Below are 13,070 nucleotides of genomic sequence, written 5' to 3' on the forward strand. Positions count from 1 at the left end.
CTTTGCTTTGTTTTAAAGAATAATCTCAGTGTCTTAAAGTGTCAGCCTAAAACATTAAAAGTCTGTATGTTATATAAGGCTTTTTTAACTTAACTTTATCATAAACGTTCTTACTGGAATGGAAAAGATGATTTGCAGGATTTTATTTGAAAAGACAGCCCACTAAAATGGATATCAAAACCTATTTCATAGGATCTTGCTCTGTTTCTAGAGCCAGAAACCTTCACAGGATGCCTACACAGCACAATCCTAAGAAAGCATATATAGACTTTGCATCTTTCTTGTACTCTGAAGCACAACACAAAAGTTCAGGTTTTGAGACCAACATGACTTTAATTTCTCTTAGTTGCTTCTACTGTTACTATTCTTACATTTTACTAAATTACCATTAATGTTGGTGTAAAAATTATGTTTATTTTCTTTACATCACTAATGCAAATAACAATACAGCCATTTAAAAAAAAAATTGACATTTTGAATGGCTTTAATAAAAAAAGATTACTCTCTTACTGCTTTGGTCTTCCTTGGTAAATGCAAACATTTTTACATGCAAGTCTTTTAATCCCTTTGTAAAAGCAAGCTAGAAATATAACTCAGTGAGAAAGTGGAATTATTTACATTTTCTTAAAATCTGAAAATTAAATTTAAATTACAAGTGAAATACAGCGAATTTTGTTTTCAGATAGAAAACTGAACTATCATTAGAGGATGGACTGACACCAGTAAGTCAATTACTGACACTCGAAGTCCACAAATGCATCATCTGTATGAAAGTTTTTCAAGCAGCATCAGAGATAAGAACCAAAAAAGAGGACTAGTGTTATATAATATTACAAATAAAAAATAATTTCTTATGTCTTAAATTTAAGCCCTTCATTAAACTATTTGAAAACTGTATAATAGAAGACGTATCTGACGTACCTTGGGATGGCTCATTACTGTCCTTAGAAGAACAGGAAAATGACTGTGTTTCAAACATTATTGCTGGTAGCCTAATGATTAGAAAAATAATAAAACACATACATATATACATATATATACACATTTTAAAAACTCTTTCTTTTCATCAGCAAAAAAATGTATTCCATCAGTGATATATCTTCAGTATTTTTAAAGGTTAGTAAAGCCATTTTCACTTTTCCTACTAAGAGAAAAGCAGCAGCTAAAGAGTTGATGTCATTACAAATCACACAATGGGTCCTATTTAAGTAATGAAATCACAGTTAAAAAGCAAATAAATACAAAAAAGACAACCAAATTTCAACGTATGTGACCTGGCTTTTTAAATTATACAGGTTATTTTGGATCCTGTCATGACAGTGGTAACCAACACTAACTGGAAAAATGTGAAAAACAAAATGGATAACCTATAAGATGAATTTTAATTAAGAAACTATCAATGGAAGAGAGGTCCATAAACCTGTAGTCTGAAACATTGTTGTCTCAATGGGCAGGAGACACATAAGAGAGGAAAATAATCTACTTATTTGCATATAAACTTGTAACTCAGATTTACCACAATAAACAAAACCAACATTATTTATTTATAATTTACATAATTCAGAAAAATAATACTGGCTGAAAACTTAGGTAGTTAAGCCTCAGGACATCAAGCTGAAGTAACTTACCAAAATATTTTATCACCCTTAAAATTCATACATTTGACAAATAGCTGCATTGCCATACAGAGATCCAAGTGGACACCTCCTAGACTGTGCAATTGGAATATTAGAAGTCCACAGTAAATTGTGGTTTCCAACTATTATCAACCGACAAAAACTGACTAGTAAAAAAGAAAAAAAACCCCAACACCTATATTATATTCTTCATCATTATGAAATACTGGAAACAAATACTGCATAGATTATAGATTTTAGCATTCCATATTCTTATAAGTAGCACTATTAAAAAATAGAGGTATGTTTATTCCAAACTCTCTGAAATGGAAAACAGTTGCCTAAGAAAGAGTCCAACTGGACGGACAGTCAGAGAAAACAAAGACCAAGACCAAAATATGTTCTTCACACTCTCCACACCTCAGTTTATTGATCCACCAAACTCAAACTCAAGTCTGTTCCAAAGAAATGTTAGAAGAATATAAGTGCACCAAGCTTGCCAAAAGAAATGCTGAATCCACGGCTGATCTTCTACATGAACTTCCATGCACTGCAATGCAGACAGCATTATTGTCCTGTTACTGTAACAAACTAATTGACTTGGAAACTCTGAACAATACCAACAAAACCTTTCAAACTAAAGCTATGGAAAAGATTTTTTTTAAATTAAATGAAGTTCATAATACATATAACAAAGTTTCACGTCACAGCATTTTCAAGTATGCAACTCTCCTCAGGCAATGTATGGAGAATGTATTATACGAGCCATTCTTGCACATCATTTGCACATTAATACCTATTTTTTTTCAAGTTTGGTGGCTTTTTTGATTTTATGAAACAATTATTTCCAACAGCAGGATTCAGTGTTGTTCAAAGAAATATGCCGATTTGGCAAGCAGGAATTTTTAACTGTATCTGTGACAGGATGTCAGCTTCTTGGACTCCGCAAAGCAAAATTCTACTCTCCTAACAGGCTCATCCTGACAGTCAGACCAGATGGACCATATTAGCTCCAACAAGGAGTATAAAAGAATCTGAAACTCTTAGTAAGTCAAAGAAAATAAGCATTGACAGACAGAATAGCTCTAGAGAAAGGAGGAAAGATGAGAAAAATACTACATACAAAAGGATGAAATCCAGAAGAAAGGCTTAAGAAACAGTTTCAATTTGTTGTTGCTTATATAGCCAGTAATATATCCAGAACAAGGTATGAACAGACTATTATCTGATATTATCTGTGAGCATATGTTAAGAAAAAGGTGAGAACATCACTTGCCTGATAAGGAATCAGATACACAACATAAAGACGCATTCCACTGTACATAACAACACACTGAAAAAAAAAATATTGGAAAAAACAACAGTTGATGACAAAAAGTATCATTTCAATCTGAGGCTTAGAAAAAAAATTAGTCAGTACATAGTTCATTCAGTATCTGTTGAAAATCTTAGCCTCAATATATATAAATTTTACACTATGTATGTTCACAGCTGTAGCTATCAAAATACAAATAAAAAAATTTCTTTCATATTGTCCTATACAGAAAAAATAAGCCAACTCCAGTGAGTTAGCACTCACAATTCTGTACTATATACCTCTGACATTCAGGAAGCGGTATTCTGCACAAACTGTTTTACAGAATTCGAACTAACTTTCTCACTCTGACAAAGATAACCACTACATTAGTCATATTACTACAGTATACGTTTTAAAAGTCATTGTATGCTACTCCATAAAGAAGGAGAAAAAAAAGCATTGTGAATCTTTCATCAGGTACATATATATATATTTATAAGAATATATGAATATTGTATATATTATTAAATATGACTACAGCTAGAGTAAACACACACAACACTGTAATTACTTTCTTGGTACTTTACTATAACAGAAATAGTTTGTTAAATTTCTAATACCAACATCTCAAATAGAAAGATGAGGAACTAACAACATTTTTGTTAAAAGCAAAATCTTTGATAAGATTTTTTCAATTAAAGCAATCAGAATCCAGATATTAGAATTTCTATTCACCTAACATAAGCTAGTATAACTATTTCTCATCATAAATGCCATTCCCCAAGCAGAGTCTTGGGATATTAATAAATATGCTTCATAAAAAGCTTATTCTATAAGAACATTTTACTTATCAACTCCCACTTACCTCTTCACTAAAACTCTAATTCACTATTAAGTAAACTAAGTGCAAATTGAGATTATCTACTTCATAAGCACAATAGATACGGTCAAATCACAGAAGGATTTTGTTTAAAATGTTCTCATTGATTCCTGCTTCACTGTGACTATGCCATTTGTGTTGGAATTTTTCCTCCTTCCCCACAATGCAGTCAGCATAAATAAAAATTATAAACTAATTCATAGTTAAGAGGAACTAACATTCCATGAACGATCTTCATATTATTCTATCATTTCCTGACCTCCAAGTGTTAACTTTCTGCAAATACAGCATTTTACCATTTGGTTTTAGGGTCCTAGAATTTCTTGCACAATTTCTGCCTGTCCTCAAGTGATGCAGTGAACCCTTTTAACCACTGAAATGCAGCCCAGGTTTACTTCAGAATACACAGAAAGAGATAATGTCCCTGAAAATATTCCCGCAAACTACAATTAGTGCAGATGTTTCAAAATAGTACACAGTGTTGTTTAAATAGCAGTTTGAAGCGTTAAAATCTGTTATAGTGATAGGTCACACACCTGAAAACAAGGCTTCATGTAGAATTTTATAGGCTGGCTATAACCACCAACTCTAATAAAAAGATTAGAATTATTATTAAAAGCAACAAAAGACAGGAAAAATTCTGTAGGTTCTCTCTTTTATTTTATTCCTTTCACAGGAACAAGATCCCAAGAACTAGTCCATTATACCAGCCACTTAAAGCTTTAAGAAGGGAATTAAGAACAAATAATGTACTCTCACAAACTTCTAATGGCATTGAAAACTAAAAATATTATAGCTGAGATCTTACTACTATCATATAAATACCTGAATTAGTTCCGTATCAAAATCAATTTGATTTTTTTCCGTATTCCACTATTCTTGTGGTTCATTTCAGCTAGATAGTCTGCAACTCAAATAAACTTAATCCCTATTCTTTTTCCACAGACCTTAGTACAAATAAGAACTCTAAACACACAAAAAACCAAGTCCACAGACAATTCAATATCATGAAAAACAAGGACACTGGAAATCTATAATAGGTAAGGGAATTAAATCTAGGTATTCTGTGTAATAGTCATGAATGATACACCTTGTCTTTCTATATATATTCTTGAGTTCCACCTTTCTGACATTAATCAGAAAAGAGGAATTATACTTCTACCAAGTAGTACTGAGGAAATAAATACCTTAAGAGCTGCTCACATTCTGCGACATGGGTTCACATAAAACATAACTATCTCTGAATAAAGGTGCTACCTAATCTACTATTTCAGTGTTCCTCCTCACACATTCCAAGGCCAGAAACAAAACAATAGGAGAATTGCTATTCTATTCCTTATTCCTGGGAGGTCAAAGAGACCTGACAGTAGTAGGAACAATCTCCCTGCTCAAGCAAAAACCTAATTCAATTCAATTTTTAGAAATGAGCACCCAAAATTCTATTACCACAGGAATCACCCAAATATGGTTTAAAGATGATTTCTACCAATGTTCATGCTACTAAGCATGTTAGTTATTTGATGTCCCCTTACACATAATTAAAATATCATGTACTATAGCACAATATTTTTGCAAAGATTATTAAATCTTAAACCTACTATATTCCATTCTGTTGTATATGTCTAAATGAAATACAGTGAATATTGGTTACCATAGTAACCACAGAACTGAAGAAATTTAGTTTTGGCATAATTGCTGCATATGTTCGTACAAATCATGTCTTATACTGAACATTAGAAATGAAGACACTTTTGAACTCCATTTTTTAAAAACAGTAATGAAGAAACAAAAAATTAGATCAAGTATTTATAGACATAACACAACACATTCTTGTTTAATTCACTCATTCACTTTTCTTTTATAATTAGAGTATATTTTCTTGCATTCTATTAAACCATTTAGTTAAGTACTGTTTAAGTTATCTTTTTACTTATTGATAATTAAGCCAGTTCTGTTGTTGTCATTAAATTCAAAATACTAGTTTAGAATAATAACTATATTATTAGTCAAACATCCAGAAACGGCTAAAGAAACTTCAGCAAAAATAAACGCCCCCAACAGCCTGTGACAAACTTACTTTGTTTTTTCACTTGCAATGAGGTTCACATTGAATAAGGATAAATTTACTTGTTTCTTTAGTTTCAAGAAATAGTAGAAAAGGAAAAAAATGCTCTAGATATGCTAACATTCAGTCTTACAACAGCATAATTTTCTCAGCAGCATTAAAAAACATGCATTCAGCAGGAACAAATTAACTCAATTCAACCAGCCTGTGAATTAGCTACAAACTCCTCTCCATTTCCTTATCAGCTTCCAGAATGAATCTTAAACTTGTCTCAAAAAAATCCCAACCCCAAAACAAACCCACAATCCCACAGGTCAGATGAGCTGTAGGACAGTTGACTTTCTACGGTTTTACTTCAACACTAGAATTCTTTCATCCCTTCCCTTCTCTAGCTTTTTTGCTCAACAATTTAGTTCTGATCCAGTTGTTTCAGAGCTACCTTATACTTACCGAGTTCATTACCATCAGTACCTTTAATTTTAATATTCAGAAATACAAACAAACAGAATTTCAGAGTTTCATAATAAAGAACAGGTAAACAGACAAATAAATCCTAGTTAAAAACAACACAGATCATCTCTACTTGAAATCTTTAAGTCTTGGAAACTTGAAGTCTTTTCTTAAGCTGTCACATACATTGCACGAAAATCTGTAATCAGCCAATACACTGCAACAAAGAAATGCAAAGTAAAAGTCCAAGAATTTGTTTAGCACAGAGTATCGTGCTTCTAGCTTGAAGTACCAACAATATCATTTTCGATTTACCTTATCTCCTCAGACCTTCCTGGCATGAATGGGTTAAGGTCTTAATGACTTGTGAAACTGATCCACCCAAATTTTGAAGGATATAACAGGTTCTCCAAAAAAATGAAGATAAAACAGGAATAATGGATGAATGAAAGATCACATTATTATTTGAAATAATAGCTATTTATTAAGTGGTGGTCTCACCGATGTTGCAAAGAACAGAGAAAAAATGCTAAAAACATTCTACAGTATTCCCATGATGATTAGAACCAGTAAAGTCTGGTTTTCCATGGATTTTTGTGCAACATTCCCTCACAGAAGCCCAACTCCCCTTAGTGTCACGGAGCCTGACCAACTTCCGTTAGTATTCCCTTCTGGGCATGTGCATAGGAGTGGTTTGGAGCTTGGCTGGCGAACTGAGACACGACTCGATTAGTCAGCTGACTGGTACTCTACAGAATATGTAACGGGCTAATTTATAACTCCTTTCTTTCAGATAAGGAAATAATTTGTGTCTTTTTTCCCATTACTTAGCTGCCAATTTTCATGAAACTTGGAAGAACTTAACACCTTTGAGAGTCCTACTCAAATCTGGTTGGAACAGACAAAAGCTACTGGAGGACAGGCACTGGCAGACCATATACAGTGACAATGTACACTTTGTTTTCTTAGATATACCAAAAAAACCCTCTTTAATTGGAGGCTACCTAAAGTGACTGCCTTCATTTCTTTCATAATTTTTCCATCAAACTATATTTTGTAGGGATCTTAAACTTCACTATTTTAGAAGTAATGCAGATATAGGAGAAAGAGAAAAAGATGACATCTTGTATATGCTAAAAAATAAAGAACATAGAGAAAAGAAAAAAAGTGGAAGAACAAAGTGTGAGGGTGCTAGCAATAGTAAAGAACAGCAGGTGGGATAGGGCATTCAGTGAACGAAAGGTGCTTGCAAAGCAAGGCTAGAAAACATATATTATGCAGTAGGGAAAAGGAGTTAGTAAAAAGATACAAAGATGACAAAGTAAATGAGAGCTAAATGGAAAAAAAAAAGAAGAGACTGACAAAGCCTAGTTGCCCAAACCGGAATGGGACAATGTAAGTAAAAATGACAGAGGATCTGTAAAAGAAAAAAAGAAATGGATTATTTAATTAAGCACTTAGAAAGTTCCATGATAGAGCAGAAGGGGTCCAACTAGGTAGAAACTTTATTTTCTTTTTAGTAATGGCAGAAGTGTAGTAGAATATGAAAACAGATTCCATTTGCAAAATGATGCCTCCATGGATTAAAAGATCCAAGGCAGTTTCAACTAAATCTAAACCATTTCTTACAGATGCCTGTCAAATCTGTTTTAAAATCTTTTAGTGACAGTTTCTACCAGATGTCTAGGCAAAGTTAAACAAAACTTAACCATCCTTGCCATTATTTAGCCATCCTAATGTATAATATAATCTCCTTGTCGCATCTGTATGGACACAGAAAATAATAGATTGCCTTCATCTTGTAAACAACTTCTTAAACATTTGAGAACTGCTATCTCTTTCCTTGTCTACACTAAACAGACCAAATTCTTCTAATTTTTTACACACACACACCCCCACACACAACCCTGTTCCAGAGATTATACTTTCCAACCGTTTTTCCACTCTCTTCGTCCAAGTTCTCCCCAGTTGGTCCAGGTCTTTCTAGGTTTATATCCTAAAGAGGCCAAGCCCTCCAGCTGATGCCTCACCAGTACTCAGAAGAGCGGAATCATTAAGCAATGCTTTTGGTTTCATATCCTGATACGCATTGCTTTTATCCCAACAGCATGGTACCGGTTTTCATGTTTAGCACTTCAACCTACAGGTCTTTTGCTACCTTACCTAGCATTTTCTTCTCCTCGGTACACATTATTTCTGCTTATGGATAGTACTTTGTACTTGTTCTTACTGATTTACATCCTACTCTCTGACTTCTCAAGATCATTTCAAATTGCAAATGATCCTGTACTCCAGAGTGCTTGCAGCTCCTCCCAGCAAGACACTGTCCAAATTGAGAAAGAATCACGTAGTAAGCCGTTGCTGTCAGTATTATTCACAAAGTACCTCCATTGTTATACAGTGCTATGCGTAAGACACGGTTTGTGCCTAACATGCCGATGTTATGCTCTTTCAAAAAAAAAATGGAGAAATAAACATTTTAAAATGCTGATCCATCTCTATTTGATTTCCCATTTTAAGCTGTATGTATTTTGTTACTTTATGTTTCAGAAGGACTTGAAGTTAAACAGTAATTTTAGCCATTATGTATATTATATAAATAGTTTAGTTGCAAAGATTAGAGAAACAAAATGAGTTGAAAATTTGGCAGGACCATACAATCTATTTAAAATAAAAAAGGGAACACAACACACTACTAAATAACATGAAATTGCATCTGTGTGTTTTTTAGTTTGATGAGAAGATCTTGCCAAATTCCAAATTGAGTGCTGAGTAACTATAAACATGTTCTTGTTCAGCTGGACTAAGATGTATTTTGCGGCACTGCTCAGATCTTAGCAGCTAATTAATTCTTGATGCTATATAGAAGTCTTGTTTAAAAAGAAAATTAATAGAAAAATATTTTTAAATTATACAGTCTCAGACTACTTTTTGATAAGGATTCAACATTAAAAGAAAGACTAACTTACACAACTCAATATAGCTACATTAAGAATACCTTATTGTACCAGTCCTGCAATGTAACCTTAGAAGATGATGGCTCTGAGACAAAGCTATGCATGACAGGAATATAAAAAACAAACAAAAAAAAGAACAAAAAAAAAGACTAAGAAGGTAATGATAATTAAGAAATCGACAATATCCCCAAGCTGACTGGAGCTGCTGCTCGCTCAAGCTAATTCTTTCTCACCACCTACCTTCCAAAGTGAGACATCCTAAACCATAACACTTTTTATCTAGGAAATGTGACCGCTACCTTTACTCGGTGTTTGTGCTCCATGATTCAGTAATTCAACTTAAAATTTTCAAAGCTAAAACCACACAGTAAAATGAATAAATAAGTAAATTTTAAAAAACTTTATATGAGACTTTATTACATATTTGAGCAAAAAGAAAGCAAGAAAGGGTTTTTTTTGCTAGATTTACTCTCTCTAAATTTCTTCTTCACCACAGAATTGATCCCAAATACATAATAGTTCACACCATGTACACAGTTCAAGTCATATAAACATCCATTTTTTACTAGAGAGAGAGAGTTTTAGTTTCTTATCCATGTGCACAGACTGGCATAATCCTTAGTGTCTTTACTCTCCTTAACGGGAGTGATCCCCTATGCCAGTACAAAGCCCTTTTATATGCATGTAGTTAGCCTAATACTAGAAGAATTACTGTAATGCATTATCTACCTCACCGCAGTTCATGGCACAAATTTTGTGTATAGACAACTCCTTTGAAGTTAAATAGGAGGAGCCTAAGTGATCCAGATTTTCTCAGTATTCACTGCTGTTTCTCGTTTACACTGTGAAGGCAACTGATTCAGAAAACCAGAAAAATTCTGTAAAAAAAAAAATGTAGTGTCCAACTTAGAGACACAGAATTCAAAATGAGTTAAAATCTTTTTGCTTATATACTATTTAAAGTCAATGGTTTCATGCTGCAACTATTACAAAGATCGTAACAGTATACAAAATCAGGAACCCCACAGAAAGTTGCAACAGATCAGTAGACTTCTCTATATTATGACATCTTATCATTTTACAGATAATGAACATTTTTAACCATTTGATTTCTATTGCTACTCCAAACTCTCTTTTAACATGAAGTGTAATGCTTCAGTAGGCATATTGTAAATATCAGGGAAAATAACTTTACTGTCATTTCAGTTGATTTCACTAGAACTTCTATGAGATCTTAAAATATGGTAGCAAATATATTGGGCCACTATTGCAGTATTAACTTCTGATGTTAGTGTGGATAACAATCTTCCAAATGATAATTTCATCCAAAACAGCATTGAGTACTGAAAGAGGAATAGGAAATTTCTCTGTCTCATGTCCAAATTGAAATAAAAGTTCTAACATCACCCTGCAAAAGGGGACACTTCCCCTCATTCTGTCTTCATGCCAACAGTTGCAGACCTACCTGTCATATTATGCAAGGTTTCAAACCTGAAACAATCATTTAGAGTGCAGTTACTGCTACCATGTCCTCTTTTTAACTCCATCTGAAAGCTCTTTACAAAAAGACTTACAAAAGGCTACCTATAATGCAGACCATCATATCTACACCTTAATACCACATCTTAAAGTCAGATAAACTCTAATCTCACATAGGCTGTATGCTCTGAAAAGATGAGAGCATTTACAAAAATTTGGAGCCTCTCAATAGGGAAGATGGCTTAAGAGACACATGATCAATATTGTAGGTAATAGACTATCTCACTAGTGATAGCCACACTGCAACTCCATGAGGAATAATCTTAAAGGACTGCAAAACAATCACCTCCAAACCCTTAGTAAATCTCTGAATTCCCAAAAGCATATTCAAAAAGGATCTCATCGTGTTAGCAAACATATTCAATTTTCCAATCAGGGCAATTTGAAAGAACATGACAAGTCCCAAAATGATCACATAATGGATTTTCATTTGGGATCATGACCAACACCTCAATGTCTGATATACATCTCAATATGATCAATACAGAAAAACAAGAAGGGATTGCTGCTTGTGGTATATTCTGCTGAAGCACAACAGTCAAGCCTACAGTGCTGCATAAATTTTTTTTACATATTTCCTCAATATATTCACCTAGGCTCCTGTGGCCAGTGTGTGACCAAAACTTTACAACCCTATGAGCTGTTAGAACAAGTCCCCTAAACTTTCTCTGTCATGAATTCCCCCATTCCTCATTAATTATTTTCCCAAAGAAGTAACAAGATAGAATGAGAGGTCAACCATCATCATCATAGTAACAGCTACCTCTTCTTTCCGTAAGGTCTTCAAAATACCTTCTTCAAAGTCTACTCTACTTTGGCATGGTGTTATTATGGAGTGAAACTAAGAGATTCCATGCTTCAAAAAACAACACAAGAGCTTTCGGAAGGTAAAAAAATTCTGGAGTAACTCCCATACCGAGCCCTTCAATGTTTTCTAGCCTTATGCATTTTGCTTTTTAAAGAGGGAAAATAGTAGGAGACAGAATAATTACTATACCCTCTGGGGGGGGAAATCTAATTTTTAATCAGTCTCCTCTGCAGTAGTGACTCCTAACATTCTTGAGCCTGTGCAAAGTGTTATGTATCTGAAACTTGAAAAAGAAGACTGAAAACTCTTTTAAGTTATGTATCATAAAGTTTACTGTATTCTTTGAATAACTCAGCAATAAGAGGGCAGAGCCTATTCAGGTATATAAGCTGAAAAATCGGATCTCCCAAAGATGCTTTAGCTGCTGCATCAAGCATTGCAAGAAGAAAAGGGGATTAATTCTGGAAGCCCCAAAAAGGCATTCTGACCGAACATCTTCCCAGAGCTGAGATGCCCAAACGCTTCTGCAACGGGGTATGTACCCTCCACTTAAGCACTTTCCCAGGCTTCGGTCAGACACCTCCGAAGGTGCAACCTCCTGAAGACAAAGACAGTTACTTCGGCTTATTCTGCCACGACAACGCGGTGAATGAGGAAGAACGGGGTGTGCCGAACGCCGCCCGCTGTGAGTTAAGGCCACCCTGGACCCGGGCCGGGAGCCTTTCGCGGCCACCAGCCAAACGCCGAAGCAGCGACGAAGGCGCGGGGCCGCCCCCGCGGGGCGAGGGCCCCGCGCGTCCTCCGCGGCGGCGGAGCCCCCAGGCACGGCCAGCGCAACCGCGGCTCCTCGCTCCCCCCCCACGCCGGCCCGGGGCCCAGCCAGCAGCACCCGCCGAGCCCCTCGCGTGGAGGACAATAAAATAGAACCTTAGGGCACTTGTCCCGCACTGGGAGCGCCCGGCATCGCGCCCGGCAGCCCGGAGCCCGCGCCCCCCTGGGCGGGAGGCGGCAACGGCCTGGCTCCCTCCCTCCCGCCGCCTCCCCTCCGTGCGGGAGCCAGGCGGCACCCAGCCGAGCCGGCCGAGGATCTGTTGCCCCCCCCGCCGCCCCGCTACACGTCCGCCGCCGGCAACACAGCTGGCTGGCGGCCCCAGCCCCGCCTCCCGGTACTCACGGCTCTGGCTGGGCGCCCGCCGCCGGGCGGGAGGAGAGAGGGGGGCAGGCAGGCAGGCAGGCAGGCAGGCAGGCAGGCAGCCAGCCAGCCAGCCAGCCAGCCAGCCAGCCAGCCAGCCAGCCAGCCGCCGCCGCCGCCGCGTCCTGCCCGGCGTCCCTTAGCCCGTTTCCCGGGCAACGGCGGCAGCGCGCGGCCAGGGCCGAGCGCGCGGGTGTAACGGGCGTCACTCCCTCGGCGGGGCCGGCCGAGGCCCTTCCCGACCCTCAGCGGGGGGAGCGGGAAGG

The 13,070-nt window shown here is 36.6% G+C and overlaps 1 protein-coding gene across 2 annotated transcripts in view; it reads right to left on the reverse strand.

Moving 5' to 3' along the window:
- The window catches only part of CCDC178 (coiled-coil domain containing 178), a 197,127-nt gene extending 184,294 nt beyond the window's left edge, over positions 1-12,833 (reverse strand). The window contains exons 1-2 of one of the 2 annotated variants that reach the window (XM_052788564.1): positions 12,787-12,833; positions 922-992 (exon numbers count right to left, since the gene is read on the reverse strand). In XM_052788564.1, the coding sequence (XP_052644524.1) occupies positions 922-936 (15 nt within the window). In that variant the 5' untranslated portion in view covers positions 937-992; positions 12,787-12,833. Of the gene's footprint in view, positions 1-921; positions 993-6,623; positions 6,709-12,786 lie in introns of those variants that run through there. The other variant, XM_052788563.1, reaches the window with a different exon arrangement.
- Positions 12,834-13,070: the final 237 nt, after the last annotated feature.

Source organism: Harpia harpyja, chromosome 5 (assembly GCF_026419915.1).
Source record: "Harpia harpyja isolate bHarHar1 chromosome 5, bHarHar1 primary haplotype, whole genome shotgun sequence".
Taxonomy (NCBI): Eukaryota; Metazoa; Chordata; class Aves; order Accipitriformes; family Accipitridae; genus Harpia; species Harpia harpyja.